Source organism: Mustela nivalis (genome assembly GCF_964662115.1).
Source record: "Mustela nivalis genome assembly, chromosome: 9".
NCBI classification, from domain to species: Eukaryota; Metazoa; Chordata; class Mammalia; order Carnivora; family Mustelidae; genus Mustela; species Mustela nivalis.
Genome location: NC_139028.1, coordinates 43,645,124 through 43,668,871, shown reverse-complemented (window position 1 = coordinate 43,668,871; position 23,748 = coordinate 43,645,124). Strand labels below are relative to the sequence as shown.

The window sequence follows — 23,748 nt, the reverse complement described above, 5'->3', positions numbered from 1 at the left end:
CACAATTATACTTGGGTACTTGGTATTTCTAATTGCTCTCCCCCACCTTTTTTTCCTAAATATAAATTTTTTGGAGCAAGAACTATGTCTGTCTGTCTGTATACCACAGAGTCTTGGACATTTAATAAATATTCAAGAATTACTTACTTGATTGGAGAGAGATTAATTCAGTCATTTTGTAGCAGTTTCAGATACTATAAAAAGACAGTATTTACTTTTCTGAATTTATATTTTACACTACATATTTTTAAGTAAACATATTACATTTATTATGAGTATCATATTCAAGTGTTTCTGTGCAGCATTTCAGTATATGTGCTGCCGAAGCGAGCACTCTGTGCAGCATTTCTATTCAGGTTGTTGAACATTATTTCCTTTTTACAGTGTCTGTTATATGGCTATATATATGCACATAAGAAACACAGAAAAGTTTTATTATTTTAAAATAATGATTGAATTCTGTTGTGTATGGTCAGTGAGCTCTCTTTTTTCTGTCGTCACCATCAATGGAACATGAGCTGTACAGTTCTCAGGAACAAATTGTCCGTGTGTGTGTGTGTGTACACGTGCGTGCACACCTCTGTGTGTGTGTATGTGTGTATTTATATCTTTTTTGCAGTGTAAAATTTTGAAAGGTAATTTCTATATTTTTATTTTTCAGAACATCGTAGTTGAACCCTCAAGGTCTGATGGAAGTATGGTTCGCCATTCCTCATCTCCGTATGTAGTATATCCACCTGATAAGCCTTTCCTTAATAGTGATCTACGACGCTCCCCAAATAAGCCTACATTTGCCTATCCAGAAAGTAACAGCAGAGGTAATAGAGCCTGACAAAATAGATGTTTTTTATTGTTTGTTCATCCACTGCTTTAAAACTCTTATAATGTCTTCTAGGTATTTTAAAATTAGAGGAGTGGCACATGGGTGGCTCAGTCAGTTAAGCATCCAGATCCTGATTTATGCTCAGGTCATGATCTCCCAGCCCCCCCCCCACCCCACCCCCCCCACACACGTGCTCACTTTCACTCAAAAAAAAAAAAGAAGAGTACCTATTTTCCCTTTTCCTATTTTTAACCTCGTCAAAATACAGTGCTTTTCTTTTGTTCACTGATTGTTAAACAGTATTGTCCACTAAATCATCAAGGCTAAATACTTTGAGAAATCTAGGACTGTTCTGTCATATGCAATATGAGTCATGAACCAAAAAATCAGTATTTATGCCTCTGAAATATCCCAAAGATGTATTGGTTATATCTCTTCATTCTTATTGCTTTGGCTTAGACTTTCGTCATCTATTACATAGATAATTGTGATATACTCCTAAATAATTGCTTAACCTGTGGTTTCCCTCTCATCCCCATTTAAACAACATTCTGCATCATCTCTCCTACTTTAAACAAATTGTAGCACCTCTCCATGTCTTACATAATAAAGTCCCAGGGGATTTTTTTGGTTTGGTTTTTTTTTTAGTTTGGTTTTTTTGGGGTTTTTTTGTTTGTTTTGTTTTTTTTAATCTAGATTCTACCTACCTTACCAATTTCATCCCTGTCTTCTCTTCTGTTCTTCCTTACCCACATATCCTTTGCTCTGGCTACTTAGAACTGTATCTTTTCCCAGAACTTGTCATCTGTATTAGCTTTCTTGCTGCTTTTACAGATTACCACAGCTCAGCAACTTTAACACAACTATAAATCACCATCACACAGTTTCTTTAGGGCAGAAATCTGGATGGGCTTAGCAGGGTCTTCTGTTTAGCGTTCTATGAGGCTGAAATCAAGGTGTTGACTGGGCTCTGTTCCTTACTAGAGAGTTTAGGGAAGAATCTGTTCTCAGCTCATTCAACTGTTTGGCTGCATTCAGTTACCTGTGGTGATAGAGCTGAGGTTCCATTGTCTTGCTAACTTTTAGTTAGGGCCAGTCTTTCTTCCTAGAAGCTGTCTGCATTCCTTCCTTTGCCTTCTTTATGGCTCCCTTCAAGGAGTCATGGGTCATGGGTCTTTCATGCTTCATATCTCTCTGTTAGGGTCCTTTCCCAAAGTCCTTTTTGCCATGTATCAGAGATTGAAGGATTAGGACATAGGTATTCTTGGGTGTCCATTCTGGCTGTCACACCAGCCATGTCAAGCTTATAAGTCTTTCTCTTGCTGTGCCCTCTTACTGAAATCTTTCTGTTAGGGAATTATAGTCTTTAAAACCCACATTATGTATTAATTATTTTGAGAAATCTTCCTCTCTGCCAGCTTCCCCAACACATACCTCTTCCTGCTCTTCTCAGATACCTCTTCTAAATTCTGTTGGTCCTTTACCAACCATCCAGAGCCTTCATTTTTTTGTTATGGGAAAGCAGGTACTGGTTTCCTTATCTGGCTGTCCCATACTGAAAGTAGATATCATTGGATTGATACAAAAAATGCTATAAAAGCATAATGGATCATAGTGAATATCCTGAGGCATTGCTTAAACAGTTCACAACACCATGCTCTGAAGGGATAAGAGATCTGATTTACTATGTACACATTATTTTTTCTTTTGCTTACTTTCCTCTTCATCTCCTTTTTCCCTCTTCTCTCACATGTTCTTTAAAGCCATTAGTGACACACAAGCAGAATGTAGCATTATCACTCACACAGGGCTAAACATTTGCTGACTTTCTCCTGTATGAATAAATCTGCCCCATTTCACTTTTCTTATTCTTTTCATTCTTTAGTAATTACTTTTCTCTGAACATTTTTTTTAAGTTTCTTTCGATAAAGGTGAAGATCAGAACTAGATATAATATTGCAGTGGAAGGATTGATATCTGATTCCTAGACCTTGTATTTCTGCTAGAACTTTGTTGCATAATTATTTTTGTATGTGCTTATTTTTTAAATAATAATTACTAAATCTTAACAGTTTTTTTTTTAATTTTTTAATTTTTTATTTTTTATATAAACATATATTTTTATCCCCAGGGGTACAGGTCTGTGAATCGCCAGGTTTACACACTTCACAGCACTCACCAAAGCACACACCCGCCCCAGTGTCCATAACCCCACCCCCCTTCTCCCAAGCCCGCTCTCCCCACCAACCCTCAATTTGTTTTGTGAGATTAAGAGTCACTTATGGTTTGTCTCCCTCCCAATCCCATCTTGTTTCTTTTCTTTTTTTTTTTTTTTTTTAAAGATTTTATTTATTTATTTGACAGAGAGAAATCACAAGTAGATGGAGAGGCAGGCAGAGAGAGAGAGAGGGAAGCAGGCTCTCTGCTGAGCAGAGAGCCCGATGTGGGACTCGATCCCAGGACTCTGAGATCATGACCTGAGCCGAAGGCAGTGGCTTAACCCACTGAGCCACCCAGGCGCCCCCCATCTTGTTTCTTAACAGATTTTTTATCCACTGTGGGCTTCAGTTATTTATTCTTTGCTTTTTTACCATATGTTGTTTGTATGTTACACAGCTTTTATTTTTGTAAATCGCCAAAATCTTTAGCTGCTGTGTTCAGATGAGTAGCATTCTATCACTTGTTTTGTTAACCATTGAATTAACATTTTCTTTATTATCTTCATCTTTGAGACACTATATCCTGTAAGAGGTTTTTAGTTAGTAAGTTGACCATTGAATAAAAATATTTGTGCAAAACACCAGACTTCTGTTTGAATGACTGAAGTCTTAATTTGAATAGATACTCTGTATGATAAACTTTTCTTCTTTACATATAATAAATGCTTTTTTTGTATGAATACATTACAATAAAGAAGACTAACTCTTCTTTAGTTCTAGTTTAATATACTTTCATTTGATAAATTACCATTTCACTTGGCTATCTAATAATCACATTGAAAATATAGCTTGATTAATGCCATTGAAAGATAATTAAATTATGTTTTTTTAAATTCTCATTTTCATACTCATTTTGAGTTTTTGAAAAGAGATGAGCAAGAAATTGGAAGTTATTACTGCCTTCAAAAAAATGTATTGTCCTTGGAACCACTTTTTTTCCCTGCCCCTTGGAGCCCTTTAAAAAAAAAAACGTAACTAATGTCAATCCAAAGAAGTCTAACCTATTATTTATGTTATTTAATACATTTCAAATCACAGTAGTGTGCAGAATGGCTTGGACATTTGAAGCAAGGTAACTATGAGGCAATTCTACTAGGCCAGTGCTTTCTAAACCTTTCACTTAGCCTAGTCCTTGTGGAAAATAAATGGTAACACATGTACAGCACATGGAGATAAACTGATGGGGCTGTTAGGAACTAGTCTGGGTGTTTCCACTGTGCCAGGCCACTCATGGCCTCTATAAAAGCTAAGAGAGATGGATCTATTACAAATTTGTATCACACCTGTTGGAAGAAGCTCAGATTATTGTGACCAAAGAGAGAAATCAAGTTATAGCTAGGGTGCTAGGTAGGTATTGATTACAGTTTACTGCCCATCTGTTCTTCTAAGGCACTGGTTCTCCAATTTTTTAAATTCAGGGAACCCTAATTAACCCACTGCATATTTATATAATATGTTAATGAAGAATAACTGTTTTCCAGATTTAAAAAATATACTGCAGAGAGTGACATTGTTTTATTTTATACTTTGTAAGTCCCTTATTTCTAGATTAGTAGAAAACTGCTTGATTCTCATCTATTTTTGCATTCCATTTGTGTTAATTGTTTTGATTAAAGTATGTGAAAAAAACCTGGCCTGACATGGATATGTAGATGGAAAAGAAGTAATACTTTAATAGCCTTTCCAGCAATTTGTGGATATTTTTATTTGATATTACACCAAAACTTAGCAAGTGGTGTCTTAAAATTCAGTTGTGTTGTGGAATCTGAAAACATTATTGAATATTTCATATTCTGGGACCTCAGGACCACCTACATGGTGGAAGATTAACTTAGAGGATTCACAAGTTTCAGAAGTCGTTGTACAGTAGAATCTAGAGAAACCAAAATTCAGGCTTCCAAATTTCTCCCTCATGAAGGTCACACAGAAAAACACTTCCTCCTCCAGCAATAAACTGCATGACATGTGTAGTGTTTCTGCTCAGGAAAGCCCACTTAAGTGTCAGACACTATGGCTTTTATTTGGGCTGGTCACACAAAACACTTTGTGCCTGCACAGTCATGATATTCACCATAAAACACTTTTGTTTATGCAATCAAAGCAGATTTATGCAGCAGGATTTAGTGCCTTAGGCATACAAAACCGTATTGATTAGTAACTGAAGGAACATTTCGAGAGCCTAGTTTCCAGAGAGTAGCCAAGGTTCAGGCCTGCTGTATAAACTTCTTTGGTAAGAATTAATCAATTTGTTTATTTATTTATGATTTTATTTATTCATTTGAGAGAGACACAGTGAGAGAGGGAACACAAGCAGAGAGAGTGGGAGAGAGAGAAGCAGGCTTCCTGATGAGCAGGGAGCCAATGAGGGGCTCCATCCCAGCACCCTGGGATCATGACCCGAGCTGGAGGCAACCACTTAACTGACTAAGCCACCGAGGTGCCCCAAGGAATTTTTTTTTTTTTTTTTTGAAGGGTAGTTGACATACACTGTTACATTAGTTTCAGGTATACAGAATAGTGATTTGACAGTCCTATATATTATACTCTTCTCACCACAATAAATGTAGTTTACTGTCACCATTCAATATTATTGTGGTATTATTGGCTGTGTTGCCGATGTTGTACTTTTTATTCCTGTGACTTACAACTGGATTTTGTACCTCTTAATCCCCTTCACATATTCTGCCTATCTCCCACTCGCCTCCTTTCTGGCAACCACCAGTTCTCTGTGTTTATGAGTCAGTTTCTGTTTTGTTTATTAGGGTTTGTTTTTGTTTTTGTTTTGACTCCATATACAAGTGAAATCATGTGGTATTTGTCTTTCTCTGGCTTATGTATTTAGCATAAACCCCTCTAAGTTGACCCATCTCATCATGTATGGCAAGATTTCGTTCCTTTTTATGGCTAATACTCCATTATGTATATATGTGTGCCATATCTAATACTCCATTATATATATCACATCCTCTTTAATTTATCTGTGGATGTGCACTTAGATTGGTTATTATAAATAATGCTGCAATAAACATAGGAGTGCGTGTGTCTTTTCAAATTAGTGTTTTCTTTGGGTAATCAGTAGTGGAATTACTATTACTGTATCAGGTAGTATTTCCTTTTTTTTTTTTTTTGAGGAACCTTCTTAATGTTCCACAGTGACTTCCCCAGTTTATACTTTTACCAACAGTGCATAAGCGATCCCTTTTCACATCCTTGAAAACACTTGTCATTTCTTGTGTGAAACTATGTAGTGGGTACATGTGTGTGAGTAATAATTACATCTATATATATTGGTACCTGTGTGAATTTGGTATATGATACAGTTGCCATTTAAAGTTCTTCTTTCAGTGCAAAAATAACTTTTATTTCACTTAAAGAAATAAATGTAAACATATATGAAACTACACGTACAATAAAGGAAAATATGAAGTATATATATTCTTGAAGTTACAGAAGAATGTTCTACCTATATAAAGAACTTGATGTTAAAGTTGTTATAATATGAAAAATCAGAACATCTTTATGCCAAAACTGACAACATCTAAACTGGCAGGTATATTTTCTGGAATTAAGGACCAATAATAAAGTGATGGGGGACTTTTTTTTAAGGAATTCAGAAGAAAATTGGCCAGCTATATATATATATATATATATATATATATATATATATATATGTAAATTTTTAATAGAACTCCAAAGTGAAATAACCAGAAGGAGCTTTTGTTTCTTAAACAAAATAACAGAAATGTTGTAATTAATAGTGGTGTAACATTGCCAAAGACACATACATCTGATGAAAGTATAAATTGATACAGCCTTTTATGAAGGTATTTTGTTTCAAAAACCTTCCAAATACGGATTTTTTTTGACCCAGCAACTTAATTTTTCAATTTTTAGTTATTGACTATGAGGAAGTAATCTTTTAAGACTATCTGATTGTATGAGGGAATACTCACAGTTTCATTGTGCTAACATCAAAAAAGAAAACTTAGGTAAATTTTGATTTAAATTTGTTTTATTCATATCAAAAAAGATAGAAAGCAGTAACCAAAAGTGATCGTCATTACCTCTTCGTAGTAAGAGTATAAGTTGTTCTTTTTGTTTTCTTTTCCTGTGCCTTCTATAGAGATCATGTATTACTTTTATAATCAGAAACTTTTGGTGGGGGGACAGTTTAAAGAATGAATAGAATTTTTCCTATATAATGAAAAATTGAGATTTAAAAAAATAGTCCTTTTGTGCTTGAGTTCTGTAACTCTACAGTTTGAGTCTGCATGTGATCCTATTAATAAAACAGAAAGCAGATTGGTAGTTAATGTACTTTTGGACAGTTAATGAATTTTATATGATTAGCTAAATATTTTTACCATTTTATAAAATCTTCAAAATGTTTTACCATGATTTGGTTTTTGAGTGTCTAGTGTATTTAAGAGACTCAGAGTATGTCTTTAAATGGATTTTTTTAAATGGATTTTTTTAAAAACAATTATGTCTCAGTAATTAGCATTTCATTTTTCCCAAAGAGTGTTTCTCCCCTGGGCCCACCCATGTTTTACTTTTTATTTAGATGAGTTTTTTTTTTTTAATTGAACTTTCTCCATATATTTATATTATGCATGTTTGGGTTTGGCAGCTATATTTTCTGCTCTGAAGAATCTTCAAGATAAGATTCGACGCTTAGAACTTGAAAGAATTCAGGCAGAAGAAAGTGTGAAAACCTTGTCTAGAGAAACAATTGAGTATAAGAAAGTATTGGATGAACAGATACAAGAAAGAGAGAATTCAAAGAATGAGGAGTCAAAGCACAATCAAGGTTTGTTTAATTATGAAGAAAATGAAACCTACAAATACACAAAATACAAAATGAAATACACAAAATGTCTTGTAAAATTATTCTAGAAGCAATTTCACATTAGTATTTTCTATTAGTCAGTGTCTTTGGGCACTCCAGAATTGCATTATACTCAGGTGCGTTTCAAAAAGCACATGCTGATGGTCCTGCATTATATTTACTGGTTGAATTCAAGACAGATTCGACTTGCATATAGAAAGAGAATGACTTAAGTCATCTGAATAGGCTTCTAGAGCTACTGGATAGTGTTCGTTGTTTACATAGTAGAATTAATTCCCATTAAATAGCTTGTTAAAACTTCCCATGGGGGGGCGCCTGGGTGGCTTAGTGGGTTAAGCCGCTGCCTTCGGCTCAGGTCATGATCTCAGGGTCCTGGGATCGAGTCCCACGTCGGGCTCTCTGCTCAGCAGGGAGCCTGCTTCCTTCTCTCTCTCTCTGCCTGCCTCTCAGTGTACTTGTGATTTCTCTCTGTCAAATAAATAAATAAAATCTTTAAAAAAAAAAAAAAAAAAAAACTTCCCATGGGTGAGCTAATTTCTCCTTTTGTTACGTATTCTTTTTAGAACTGACATCTCAGTTGTTAGCTGCAGAAAATAAGTGCAATCTTCTAGAAAAACAGTTGGAATACATGCGCAATATGATAAAGCATGCAGAAATGGAAAGGACATCTGTCTTAGAAAAACAGGTATGGTGTATCACAGGTTCATTTTCAGACTGACCTAAAGATCTTTTTTCACAGTAAAGACTAACATTTCTGTTATGGTAGTCATTTCTCCTTTTATCCTAATCACCAATAGTAGTACAAGAAGTTCATCTTGAGAAACAGCTCGGGTAGGCTTTGGGGGAAAATGTGATTTGTTTCTTAAGCATAGCTATAAAGAGGTTTCTTTTTTCCATGACCCTCACACACCCTGTCATATCCTCTGCTTACAGCTTCCATAGCGTCTGGCTTGTGAACAGTATAACAGCCCAAGGCTGAAATTACTTGAATTGTTTATACATTGGGGAAAGGGGTAGTCAGTTGAATCTGCCACATGATTGGAAATAGAAACCATTATATACAGTAATATAGCAATTCTTTCATTTGGGGTATTCCAGTTCTTAGGTTAGAAAGAATCTGTAAGAGAAGAGTAAAATGTTTTGATTAGTATATCTGTTAGGCATATATAATAAATGTCTTTGAATTAATAACCTTGTTTCATTAGTAAATTTCAAAAATAGCCCATTTCTTAAGATTAGTACTGGAAATAAAATATTATTTATGCCAGTTTTTAACAATGTATTTTTTAAGGGCATTAACTGTCCACTAGCCTAGCCTAGTTTAATGGTTTACTCTGTGACTGTCAGATGGTAGTCTTTTCAACACCTTGACACTAAACCTAAAAATATAATACTAGATATTTTGCATAGAATTCAGAGACAGTATAAATGATAGATATAAAAATAATTATTGCCCTAATTAAGAGATTAACTGTGTAAGTGAACCAGACTCATTGAAAGTATTAGTAGTCTATGTGTATCTAATAAATCCCTTCTACCCCAGAGTATAATGAAAGTCTCAGTATATGGAACCAAATGTAATAGTATATGGTGAGAACAGGATTCCACTTGTTTTCCCTCTGTGGTTTCATTTTAATATGTTCTCCTAGAATTTCTCTGTAGTATCTAAGTAGTTCTATGAAAGGCCAAACAAATAAAATATATAGTATATGCCCTGTGTCAGTTGCTTTTTGTTTTGACAAATTATCGTGCTGTTTATTACTGTTCCCTAGGTTTCCCTCGAAAGAGAACGACAACATGATCAAACACATGTGCAGAGCCAACTTGAAAAGTTGGATCTTCTGGAGCAGGAGTATAACAAACTTACCACAATGCAGGCCCTGGCAGAAGTCAGTGAATGTTTCTTTCACTCATCAGTGCATAATAATGGTTCTTTTGTAAAACTGATCATTTTATAATACTGGATATTTATAGGAAGAAAAGTGACCTTGTAGCAAAGAAACAGGAATTTTTAAAGGCAAATATGTAAATTTGGAGAAAGTGTTCACATTTTATAATCTTGATGTGCATAAGGAAATAGTTCTTTTTGAAAATGTTAAAATGTTGGAAGCGTAAATGTTTTTGATCATCCTTAAGGCTTGTGTTACTTGGTTTAAGCTGCTCTCTTTAGTTTTAATTGGTTCACTTGGGAAATATTTTTACCACTGAGATTAAGTTCCCAGTTTAGCTTCCATGTACCCTATATGCCTTCGTTCAGTGCTGTGTGCTTTGGCCATAGATTTTACCCATAATTCTGTTCAACTGCCTCACAGCTACTTCACAAATGACTAATAATGAATCACAAAGAGTGTCATGGTTACTGGCAACCACAGTCCCATTACTAGAGTGAACTAGCAAGCATATATTTACTGTGCTAAAATTTTATAGCAGATTACTGTGTTGCTGTTTTAAATTTTACATAAAGACACTAAATCTTTCACTAACCACTTTTAATATTTTTATTACTAGAAAAAAATGCAAGAGTTAGAAGCAAAGCTCCGTGAAGAAGAACAAGAAAGGAAACGTATGCAAACTAAGGCAGCCCAGGTAAGTTGCAGTGTCAGCAGATAGGCTCCTCATATTTCATACTTTTCTTAATACAAAAGATTAAATGTGGACTTCTTAAATTATTTATATTTTGGAATAACCCAATATATTAATTGTCAGACATAGCTTGATATGGAAAATAAACCTATATTTTTACAGGGAGAGAATAAAAGTTGAGCAGTTTTTTAGAGTTATTTAAATTGTGATGTACCAATCAGCATTTTAAAAAAATAATAGACAAAAACATCACAGATATTATATACAATGTAATACCTAACTATGTAAAATTTCTCACATGGGACACTACTAGAAATGTTTGAAAGCCATCATGTAGTTTCCATCTTACATATTTTCCTTTTCTTTAGTGGCCTCAAAACACCAGGACAGAAATTGAGGTAATAGGCTGCCCCACTAGCTAGTTACCCATACTAATTCACAAAAGCTACCATAAAGGGAAAGTGAGCTCTGTTTGCTCCTAGTCTTTGATTTTATCCTGTGCATTGGTTACCAAATAGAATAGCTGGGGCAGTATGAATTCACAGAAACAACTGAGTTTGTGTAAACCAACCAGAACTTCCATTTCTTAAAGATACAGTAATACTTTTGTACCCTGTAAGTCTTAGAAATAAACACTTTGTTTGTAACTGAAGACTCTCTTACGAGCTTATTTGTTTAAATACCTCCCATATATTGCCCTCCCACTTCCAAAGTCTTTAAGTTTTATACATTTGTATGTACCTCTTCCCATCATATTAACACAAGAAGCAGGTCTTGATTCCAAAAACAGTTAGGAATGGAGGTTCTGCAGTTCAGGCTGTGGTCAGATGCCAGCTCAGTTCACATGTGGGCTTGCAAGACTGTAAAAATTCTGTTCTCTTTGTCATCTTGTCTACTTCTTCATTACTTCCCAGAATTCATTGAATTAACATATCTCTATTAAACCTGATGTATTTTCTTTCTCCATTTCCTCACTTATAACATTCAAACTCGTGGATTGTGCTTTATATACATTGTGGCATTGTGGTGGTGAGTTCTGTTGTACGTGAAGTAAAAATTAAGCAGGTTCATTATTTAAATTTTAATTTACAGAATTTTTGCTTTCTTTTTTCATTTCTCAGGCATAAAGAAGGGGCCAGATGTTTATTACTGATAATATAGTAAATTTTTGTAAACATTTTATTTATTTATTTGACAGAGAGAGAGATCACAAGTAGGCAGAGAGGCAGGGGGAGGCAGGCTCCCTGCTGAGCAGAGCGCTCGATGCGAGGCTTGATCCCAGGACCCTGAGATCATGACCTGAGCTGAAGGCAGAGGCTTTAACCCACTGAGCCACCCTGGCACTCTGAAAATGTTTTGAGTTCTGAGAGTGAACACTATTATAGTGGAATAACAATGACCACGGATTGTACATGGTTCCAAATCAAGCTAACCTTTTTTTTTTTTAAGAGATTTTATTTTTTTGAGAGCATATGAGCACATGGTTGGGGAGAGTTGTAGAGGAGAAAGATAGGGAGAAGCAGACTCCCCAGTGAGCAGGGAGCCAGATGCCAGGTTCAGTCTTAGAACCCCAGGAATCATGACGCTGAGCCAAAGGCAGACACTTGACCAACTAAGCCACCCAAGCACCCCCAAAATCAAGTTAACCTTAACTTTCCTAATCTCTGGCAAGGTATTTAACCATTCAGAGCTTGGGTTTTAACACGATGAAGTGGTCTTCATATTATAACTTCCAAGTATTGGAGAGATCAAACAAGAGAAAAGACCAAGTATTAAAGTACTCAAATGGTAAAATTCTGCCACACAAATAGATAACTACTACCAAGAAGAAATAAATAAACTGGAAGTTAAAACATTCAGAAAAAAATTGTTCTTTTTATGCTGTTCAAGCTCATTGGCTTCATAGGTATTCCAGAATGTAATTTTATGTTCAGTGAATTCTATCTATTCAGTTTACTATCTGTAAAGCATTGTTAAATGCTTAATGTAGATGCTCCTGAGGGTAAGCATCCCTCTCTTGCTTTATCTCTGAACAGAGTCTCTGCCTAATGAATTTAGTCATTATAGGAATTATTAGTATTCTATTTCTTTAATCCATTGGTTCTGAGTGTTTGTTCCAGCTCCATCATAATTTCATGGGGAACTTTTTAAAACAGTACTTTTTAAACAGTGAGGTCCAGAGAAAATCATTACAATCTGAATGTTTCTCATAAACTCCAAATGAGTTTGATAGACAGGCTGGTTTGAAAAGCCACTGTTGTAGACAAATAGACACATGTGTGTGTGTATATTTATGTTTTTGTTGTTGTTGTTGTTGTTTTAGGAAATCTGACAGTTGGTTTAGGGATGGCAGCAGCCCTTATTTGATATCCCTAGAAATTGGTTATGGAATTTCTACCATGTGCAAAGGAAATTATTTTTAAATTAATGTAGTCACTAAGTTACTAGAGAAAAGGGCATAACAGCATCTGCTGTTCTTTACCATACCTTTCAGTTCTTTTGGACATAAATTTCCAGTTTCTTTTTCTTTAAATTATAAAAGTATGAATTTTCTAAAGAGGAAGAAATGTATTTTGCTCTCCAACTGCTTTGTGCCTTGCACTGATATGGTTGCCATGTGTAAAAAAAATATTGAAACACTGTTTTCGAATTAGATATATTGCATTTAACTCATTAGGTCTAATTTATGGAACAACTACAAATAATGGAGCTAAAGTGTTCCAAGGTAAAAAAAAATAATAATAAAATAACACAGCACTTCAAGATAAAATGACAGACTTGCAATTAATTTAAAATATTTGGTAAATGTTGAAAGATACAGGTTATACAGCTATGATGTGTTTTCCAGTCAGATACTACTATAGGCTTTTACAGGTCTTTACATGGCAAATCTCAGATTTAAATAATAGCTTTTAATCCTATAGCATTAAATTTATGCCGTCCTGTTTTTTTTAGTTGCAGACTGGTCTAGAAACAAATAGAATTGTCTTTGAAGATAAGGCAACTCCATGTGTTCCCACGGCAAGAAGAGTTAAAAAAAAGAAGTCAAAACCACCAGAAAAGGTACAAAAATGGGACCAGTAAGTCAAAGTGCTGATTTTCACTTAGCGTAATTTATGTGAAAATACTCAAAACAGTGTGGTACGTCAACCTTTGATCTCTTTCATTCATTTTCTTCATTGGGAAAATGGGGGTAATAATTACATATAAATTTTTACCTTAGTAGATAACATACATGAAAGCATTTTAGAACTGCAAAACACTATGCAAATCTTATTATTCAGTATTTGATTAATGACCTTTTACTCTTAAGTGTTTTTAGGTGTATCTGACTATACGTGCATCACATACACACAGTTTTTTTACTGAGACTGTAATTGCTGTTTTGGCACATACTGTTTTTTCCTTCCTAGTGTTTCTTAGGCTAGGATGCATATTGTTAAGTATTATTAGGGGCTCAACATTCCAGTATCGATAAAGCAAGTAGTAGCCCAGCAATAAGCTGAAATTTCAGGTTAGTGCTATATGGTCAGCTTTTATCATGTGAATAAACTTGTTTTTCTCTCCTTTCCATTCAGAAAGGTTCTAGGAACTATTTTGCTGCACAACCACATTATAGATTATGCTTGGGGGATATGCCTTTTGTAGCTGGAAAGGTGAGTTGGTCAAAGTCTGGATTTTTTTTCTTTACAACTTAGCTCTTTAATCAACTCATACACCTGTATGCCTAGAAATGCTGAAAACATTTTTTTGCCCCTTTACCAGCAATGGATCATAGTGATGTGAGAATGAGATAGAAGAAGGTATTATGGGATTGGGAAAAGCAGGGCTGAGACTAGGGGGACTTTAAAGCAGGTAAAACATATGTGCAAGGAAATTTTAAAAGTTTCGAACAAAATCCGACACCCTAGTTTGGAGAAGGAGTCATAGTAAATGAAATAGGAAATAGTATATTTGTAGCATTGGATTTTTAGTATCAACCTTGTTCATTTATATTTAAATATAGGTAGATATTTTAATAAATAGAAATCATATACTGTTTGTCCTCACATGCATATTACTTAAGTACTCATTCTCCCAAGAGGCAGTCAGAAATAGACCTGAATCGTTCCTTCAGTGTTAATTTATTTTTTATTTTTTAATTTTCTTTTTTAAGATTTTATTTATTTGACAGAGAAACACAAGCAGAGGGAGTGGGAGATGGAGAAACAGGCTTCTCAATGAGCAGGGAGCCTGGATGCAGAGCTAGATCCCAGGACCCTGGGAGCATAACCTGAGCTAAAGACAGACACTTAACAACTGAGCCACCCAGATGCCCCTCCTTTAGTGTTTAAATGTAGAGATGATAATTTTGTCAAATATCAGCAAGTACTAGATCATTTCTAATAAAACTGTGTTAGTAGGGTCCTCTGGGTGGTTTAGTTGGTTGAAAAGCTGACTCTTGATTTCAGCTCAGGTCATGATCTCAGGGTCCTGGGATCAAACCCCAAGTCCTGCTTTGCACTCAGCAGGGAATCTACTTGAGATTCTCTTTCCCCCTGCCTTTCTCCCCACTACTCTCTAAAATAATCTTTTTTTTTTTTTTTAAATACATCTAATGAGACCTCATTGATACATTTCTAGACCAGTTTATTTGAAAGTTCCTAAGTGAGTTAAAATCTTTCACTGTAAATTAGCTTTGTTCTTTTTCTGCTCTCAGGGATCCACATAGAACAAATGAGCCCTTGACTGTAGGGTAATAACAAAAATTTTGAAAATAACTTTATCTTTATTCTCATCTCCTATTCTATTCTAGGTTATAAACACGTTTTCTTCAGCTATTCAGGATGTGTTTTAATGAGTTTATCTCATCACTCTCTTCTTTTCTAAATGTGGTATGACTAGCACAGAATAGACACTTTGTCACCTCCTGGTGACAAAGCTCGGCCTAGCATCATATTAATGTTCTGGCAGAGGCCACATGATCAATCCCTCTCATGAAATTTTTTTTTAAAGATTTTATTTATTTATTTGACAGACAGATCACAAGTAGACAGAGAGGTAGGCAGAGAGAGAGGGAGAAGCAGACTCCCCCTCTCATGAATTTCAGAGTCAACTGAAGTGTTTTCCTGAATCTTTGCATTAGCTTCTATAGTGTAGGTCCTACCTTGTAGATCTAATTATTTTATACAGAATTTGTATGTAAATGAAACTATAGGAATAGATTCACCCTGTCCCACATTACATTGGAATCTAGTTCATTATTTGTATTATCTCCAAATATTGCCTATCATTGATAATTCTCATTGAAGTCATTAATACAAAGTTTGAACAAGGCAGGTTCGAAGACCAGTCTTTTCAACCTAAACCCTCCTTCTGAAGTTATTTGTACTCTTTGTGAAATATTAATTAGGGGTGCCTGAGTGGCTCAGTTGGTTAAGTGTCTGCCTTCAGCTGAGTTCATGATCCTGGAGTCCTGGGACTGAGCCCCTCATCAGGCTCCCTGCTTAGCAGGGAGTCCGCTTTTCCCTCTGATTCTCCCCCACTCATGCTTTCTCTTACTCGCTCACTCTCAAATAAACAAAATCTTTGAAAGAAAATTATTCAAATAGCCAAGAATGTGCTGTCACCTAACCAAGTGTTCTCAAACTGTCTATTGTGAAGGATCCGTTGTTTTTGTTTTTTAAGATTTTATTTATTTATTTATTTATTTGACAGGTAGAGATCACAAGTAGGCAGAGAGGCAGGCAGAGAGAGAGGAGGAAGCAGGCTACCCACTGAGTAGAGAGCCCGACGTGGGGCTTGATCCCAGGACCCTGGGATCACAACCTGAGCTGAAGGCAGAGAGGCCAAACCCACTGAGCCACCCAGGCACCCCTCAGTTTTTATTTTTAATTAGATGTTGTCATAGACCAATACACTTGTAAAAGGCAATAAAAATGAATTACTAGAAAAATGAAATTAAAAAAACATAAAGTACGTGTCCTGTTTTAAATTATAGATTGAACAAACAAAACAATTAATAAATACAATCAGCAAAATAATAGGAAAAAGTTAAAATCTGCATAATGCTTATTGAAAGTATACATAGACAATTAGTATCGCCAACACAAGTTATGAGCAGAATAATGATTTCACATACTCACATATTTTCACACTCTAATGATTACTGTGTGTATCAGCATTAAATTGTTAACGAGAGGGGCGCCTGGGTGGCTCAGTGGGTTAAGCCTCTGCCTTTGGCTCAGGTCATGATCTCAGGGTCTTGGGATCGAGCCCTGCATCAGTTCCTCTGCTCAGCAGGGAGCCTGCTCCCACCTCCCCTTCTGTCTGCCTCTGCCTACTTGTGATCTCTCTCTCTGTGTCAAATAAATGAGTAAACAAAATCTCTTTAAAAAAGAAAATGAATTGTTAACGAGACCAATGAATTTGGTTCTTGATAATCAAGGTTGTATTGATGACTACGGAGTTGCAAGGGAGAATGTCTAAGCCATTTTAATTGTAGGTGAATTTAAATCATCTTGATAAAAACATAGACTAACTTTTTAATTTTGAAAAGGTTCTAGATTTATAGGAAATTGCAAAAATAATAAAGGGCCCCTGTATCCTTTATCTGGTGTACCGCAGCAGCGGGACATTACATAACATAGTAGAGTTTCACGACCAGGAGGTTAACATTGGTACAATTCATAGACCTAAGTCAGATCTCTCTAGTTTCACATGCCCTTGTGGGTGTGTATGTGTGCACATGCATGTGTATATTTAGGTCAGTGTGGATTTATCACATATTCGTGCAACCACCACCAGCACTCCATGCCTACAGTTTTGCCATTTCAAAAACAGGAATCATGCAGGATGTGACATTTTTGATATTGACCTTTTCACTCAGTATAAATTCCTTCAGATTGATCAAATTGTTGTGTGTATCCATAGTTCCTTCCTTTCTCTTTGCTGAATATCCCATGGTGTGAATGTACCACAGTTTAATGATTCACCCACTTAAGGACCTTTAGGTTGCTCCCAGTTTCAGTCTTCACAAACAAAACCAGTACCAACATTGTGTACAGGTTTTTGTGTGAACATAAGTACTCGTTTCTATGGGATAAATGTCCAGGAATGTGATCACTGGGTTGTATGGTAAGTGTATATTTTCTTTTTAAACTATCCACTTATTTTTAAATGATTGTAACATTTTTCATGCCTAATAGCAGTGCCCAAGAGATGAAATTTTTCCCTATCCTTACCAGCATTTAGTATTGTCACTTTTTATTTTAGCTGTTCTGAGTGTATGATATCTCACTATGCTTTGATTTTATATTACAGTAATGATGGTAGTCCTATTTTCATGTGCTTATTTACCATCCATATATCCTCTAATGAAATATCTACCTACATTTCATGCCCTTTTTTAATTGGGCTGGTTATTATGTGTTTTTTTTTTTTTATTGTTTTTTGTTTTTACTCTTAGGTTTTAAGAGTTCTTATTTTGATAAAAGTCATATATCAGATAGTTTGTGAGTATATTCTCCCAGTCTTTCTTCCTCTTAGAGTGTTTCACAGAGCAGCTTTTTGTTGTGATGAAATCCAGTTAACTGATTCTTGCTTTTTATGGATCATGCTTTTGCTGTCAGGTCTAAGAACTCTTTTCCAGGACCGACATCCTGTAGATTTTCACTTATGTTTCATATGTATTTTATAATTTCATATTTTACATCTAAATCTGTGATCTATTTGAAATGATTTTTATATACAGCATGAGGCTTGTTAGGTCAAGGTTTATTTTTTATTCTGTTCCATCGATGTATATGTTTACCTCTTTGCCAGTACCACACTGCCTTGATTACTGTGGCTTTATTTTTTTTAAGGTTTTATTTATATATTTGACAGAAAGAGAGCGAGACAGGTAACAAAAGCAGGAGGAGTGGGAGAGGGAGAAGCAGCCTCTGCACTGAGCAGGGAGCCCAATGCGGGGTTTGATCCCAGGACCCTGGGATCATGACCTGAGCCGAAGGCAGACACTTAACAACTGAGCCATCCAGGCACCCCAAACTGTGGCTTTTTATAGTAAGTCTTAACATCAGGCAGAGTGATTCTTTTCTCTATTCTTCTTTTTCAAAATTGTTTTAGCTCTTCTAGTTTCTTTGATTATAAGAATTCTAGAATAAGTTTGTCTCTGTCTACAAAAAAAGTGTCTTTTCATAATGTTGGTTGGAATTACATTATAACTATAGATCAGCTTAGGGGAGTTGATGTCCTTGTTATGTTCAATCTTCCAGACCATGAGTACAGTATAGCTTTTATTTATTTATTTAGATCTTCAATTTCTTTCATCAGTATTTTGTGGTTTCTGGTGGATTGGTCCCATGTCTGTTTTATTAGATTTAAACTCACATATTTTTTTTAGAGCAAGTGTAAGTTTTAATGTAGTTTTTGTGTTATCGTTGCTATTATATTTAGTTTTTGTTGAGCTTACATTCTGTGATATCACTGAATTACTTTCTAGTCCTAGGAATTGTTTTTCGGATTGGTTTGGATTTTCTGTGTAGAGAAGTATGTCATCTGTAAATAGGGACAGTTTTATTTCTTTTAAATTTGCAAGCCTTTTATTTCCTGTTTTGCCTTAATGCATTAGCTAGAATTTCTAATATTACATTAAGCAGGAGGGATGAGAGTAGACATCCTTGCCTTTTGTCTGATCTTGAGTGGGGGGAGAACTACCATTCAGTCTCACCAGTAAGTAAGATGTTAGCTGTAGGTTCTTTATCAAGCCTCTTTATCAACTAGAGGATATTTCTGTCTGTTTCTACTTTGCTGAGAGTACCTGATTGGGTGTTGGATATTTTCAGATGCTTTTCTTTATTAAATGATATGGTTATGTGCTTTTTCCTTTATACTGTTGATGCATTACATTGATCAATTTTTAAAATAGTTGAACTAGTCTTGAATTCCTAGGACAAACCCTACTTGGATACAGTATACAAACTTCTTCATATATAATGCTGGATTCAGTTTGCTACCTAACAATAGAAAGTAAGAAAAAAGAGACTATCTGTTAGCTTAGCACAGTGGTTTTCAAACCTGGCTGGTCAGAATCAACTGGCAATCTTAAAAATACACATTTCCAAAGAATTTTCTTTAAATTAAAAGAAAAAAAAAACACATTTCCAGGTCTTGACACCACACGGAGTTTGGAGTGTTTTGTAGGAATCTGCATTTTAAACAAGCTGTCTAGATGATGCTCATGGAGCCAAGTTTGTCCAGCCATCTGTTTGTAAATTGAAATAGCATATGGAGATTATTGTTTGGCATTCAAAACCAGAAACTTTGAAAAGGATACCAGGTTTCTCCTGTTGTTTATGTGACAAGGATGAACTTGGTGCATCTTAACTATTTGAGGATAGTAAAATGAATTTGACCGCAGTCCCTCCTACCTGGAAGTACATACACTGTTTAGTAAGTGAAATAGATACGGAAACACAATTGTAATATATTGTGATAAACGTTGTGATAGACATAAATGCTGTAGGTGATCTGAGAATGGACTGCTTAATTGGACCAATTCATTACCTGGAGGTTTTAAGGAAGTCTTTAAAAGTTAATATATTTGAACTTAGTTTTAAAGAATGGTAAAAAAAATGTTGGCCACACGAAAGAAATGGCATGTACAAATATAGTTTATTTAAATAATGCAGATTTTCAGAGCTAGTTCAGTGATTCATGAGTTGCATACAACACCTGGTGCTCATTACTTCTATGTGCCCTCCTTAATGCCTGTCACCCAATTACTGTATCCCCCATTCCTGTCCCTCCAGCAACCCTGTTTGTTTCCTAGAGTTAAAGAGTCTGTCATGGTTTGCCTCCCTCTCAGTTTTCTTTCTTTTTTTTTTTTTCTCTGTTTTCATCTTACTTTATTTTTCCTTCCCTTCCTCTCTGTTCATCTGTTTTGTTTCTTAAATTCTACATATGAGTGAAATCATATGGTATTTGTCTTTCTCTGACCAACTTATTTCACTTAGCATTGTACCTTCTAGTTCCATCCACGTTGTTATATGTTCATTTGAATCTAGATAAAAAACAATTGAAGCAAGCAGAGAAATTAGGGGATGGTGGGATATAAGGCCAGTGGGGTATCAGTTGCAGCTCAATGATAGAAGACTTCTTTCCTATGCTAAGGAATTTGGACATTAAAGTTAGTGGGCTTAACATCAAATATTTCAAGTAGGAGAACAACCTAATATTCCTATTAGAGTAATATTTTAGGAGGAGAGCTTTTAGCACTATGGAGTTAAAGACTGAACACACTAGGGGCAGGGAGTCCAAATGGAATCTTCTTGTAGGGGTAGTTGCAAGGGGATGACAGGAGGGTAGAGACAAAGAGGCGAATTGGAGGTATTTCAGAGGTTCAGTGTGACTTGGTACTAGGATTTACTCTAGGAGATTTATATTGTTTCTTGGTGGGTGGGGTCTTTTTATGCTACTTAGGGAGTAAGCAAGAAAACAGATTTAGGGGATGTGGCTTCAATTAATTCTCATTTTTCTTCAGTCCACCAGTCCTAGTCATGCTGTGGTAGCCAATGTTCAGCATGTCTTGCATCTAATGAAGCAACACAGTAAAGCCCTGTGCAACGATCGAGTGGTCAACAATGTTCCTTTGACAAAGCAAGGTTCTTCACGAAGTGGTAATAAAAGTAAGAAGTTGTCAGTAACACCTTCCTCCTCCAACAGCATTAATGAAGAGTTGTCAGAAGTCTTACAGACTTTACAGGATGAATTTGGGCAAATGAGCTTGTGAGTTTTAGTTTTTGTTTTTAGTTTTTTGGGTTTTTTTTTTTTTTTTTTTAAAGTTATATTTAGTTCTGGTGGCACAGTCAGTTAAGCGTCTGCCTTCGGCTCAGGACATGATGGGATTGAGCCCCAAATTGGGCTCCCTGCTTAGCAGGGAGACTGGTTCTCCCTCTCCCTCTGCTACTCCCCGCTGCTTGCGCTGTCTCCCTCTCAAATAAATAAAATCTTTTTTTAAAAAAATCACAGTTCTAAAACTTCATTTTAACTTCTTGGTGACGTCGTTAATTGTATTGTTAATTTGTTCAGCAAATATCTGAGCACAGTCCTTGAACCAATCACTAAGACCTTAACTAATATAACTGTTCTGGGGGAAATCTCTCCCTTTTTTAATACTGTTAAATGTTTTCATGATCAAGGTTTACATTTAAGTTTTATTTTCTTATCGGGAGCTTGATACACATGGAGGAGTTTAGTTCAGCTTAAATGATAAATTAGGATGTATTTGAAGAACGAGATCCTCCCTGTCTTTCTAGGCTTTTCTTTTCAATATACGTGTATATGTATACTGTTCTGGGGGAGGAAGCAATATAAATTATTAGGTCTTTGAAATTAAGAACTCCTTTTGTGCATTTGCCTCCAGTGCCTTTCTTGAGCCTTAAAACCATCTTGTTGCTCTGTTTAAGAAATTGAGTCATTTTTTATTGCACAGACCAGTGGTCCTATGGTGAGTGGGTTGTGTTGGACCTAACCATGAAACCAGAAACTTAACCAAGCCTTGCTTTTATTTTTTATATAGTGACCACCAGCAGCTTGCGAAACTTATCCAAGAATCCCCAACTGTTGAACTGAAGGACAACTTAGAGTGTGAACTGGAGGCACTGGTGGGGAGGATGGAGGCCAAAGCCAACCAAATAACTAAAGTTCGAAAATACCAAGCCCAGGTAACTCCAACTCAGTTTCCCTTTCCCTGTTTCTAATGATTAAAAATAGTAAAGCAGAGCCAAAAGCCTTTCCTCAAATACATTAATCGATGACATTGAAATGTATCACAGATAGGGAGCTACAGGGAGCATTTCTCTAATGTAGACACTAATTCAGTCCTTTCGTACTAAGGATTGGTGCTCAATGGGCTAGGAAGGAAGACACTGTCTTGTAATCTGAGAGTCGATTTCATCATCTAAGATACATGTTTCAAATACTGAATATATTTACTCTTACCATTATATGAACAAACTTAAACTTCCCTGATGAATTTAAATGGTTCTAAATGTATCTAAATCTTTTGAAAGCATTTGGAAATTCTTGATTCCCAAAGGAGTAAGTCAGATATAAATATGTGAAAAAAAATCTTGTTATATTTCTCTTGCTAAATTAAATTAATAGAAGAGCCATGTATTAAATACCTCCTACTGAACTTAGTAGGAGGGCACACTCCAGGGTTTCGTCTGGAGAGAAATATAGTGATTCATGGCTTAGGTGATTACTGTGACTGCTGAGAGTGGTCTGGAGATCAGCTGGGAAGGGAGAAGTTCTCTGTCAGAGATCATCACTGACTGCAGTCAGGGAGAAGCAGACAGATTAGAATTGTGCTTTGGTAGTAGAAAGATCAGGGCAGCTTGCTGCTGAATATCATTTGAGGGAGAGGGCAGCCATACCACTGATGGAAATGGAGAAAGACTGGAAGCAGAATAGGTTTGGCTGACGTTTACTGATTGGTGGCTATATGAGAGGCATGATGCTCAGTGCTTTTAAATATGTCCTCTTATTGGATTTTCATGGAACGCCTATGAAATGGGTGTATTGTCTTATTCTATGGATAAGGAAATGGGCTCTTTCCTGGGAGGTAGGCATATCCTAATGTGAAAGTAAGTAACCTTTATGCAAGGACACACTGGCCTGCTGGTAAATGGCAGAGCTGGCATGCAGGTGTGGGTCTTTTCAACTCCAAAACCTGAGATTTTAAGTATTTTTGTGAAGTTCACATTTAAAAAAGAATAAATATAAGCAAATGATTGCTATAGGAGTAATGGTCTAATTTGTTTTTTGTACATTCGATTTAACTTTATTCTCGCTAATGGAACACCAGCTTGGCAGCAGCTAAAAGTACAAGTAAAGCTCTCTGAAATAAATTCTCTGGTTTAAATTATTCTAAAATAGTGAAATAATTTAAAATCTTTTATATTAATACATTACCATTACATCTCTTTGTTTATCTAAAATAATGTTTCATTGCTCCTCAAACTAGTTTCTAGAACCACTCTTCTCCTCTTCACCTCTAGTATCTATCCTATCCTTCACTTACCATGTCAGATTTTTTGTCTTCTCCGTGACACCTTCCCCCAGCCCCTCTTGTTTCTCACTCTATTCTGCACTTGGGCAACACTGCCTTACCTTCTGAAAGAGCCCCAATATTGATGTTTACTCTTGTTCTCTGGTTTGTATGTCCCTTTATATTTTGACACACGGTGTTCAGTGACTGGTACAATTAGTTTTTGAAGGCTTTAAAACAG

General features: G+C 35.7%; 1 protein-coding gene across 1 annotated transcript in view; it reads left to right on the top strand.

The window, feature by feature from the left end:
• CEP57 (centrosomal protein 57) overlaps window positions 1-23,748 on the top strand; it is a 39,812-nt gene that overhangs the window by 14,152 nt on the left and 1,912 nt on the right. The window contains exons 2-10 of the mRNA XM_082682649.1: window positions 662-818; window positions 7,673-7,852; window positions 8,455-8,576; window positions 9,664-9,780; window positions 10,400-10,477; window positions 13,430-13,537; window positions 14,053-14,130; window positions 20,997-21,241; window positions 22,035-22,179. Of these exons, the coding sequence (XP_082538775.1) occupies window positions 662-818; window positions 7,673-7,852; window positions 8,455-8,576; window positions 9,664-9,780; window positions 10,400-10,477; window positions 13,430-13,537; window positions 14,053-14,130; window positions 20,997-21,241; window positions 22,035-22,179 (1,230 nt within the window). The remainder of the gene's footprint in view (window positions 1-661; window positions 819-7,672; window positions 7,853-8,454; window positions 8,577-9,663; window positions 9,781-10,399; window positions 10,478-13,429; window positions 13,538-14,052; window positions 14,131-20,996; window positions 21,242-22,034; window positions 22,180-23,748) is intronic.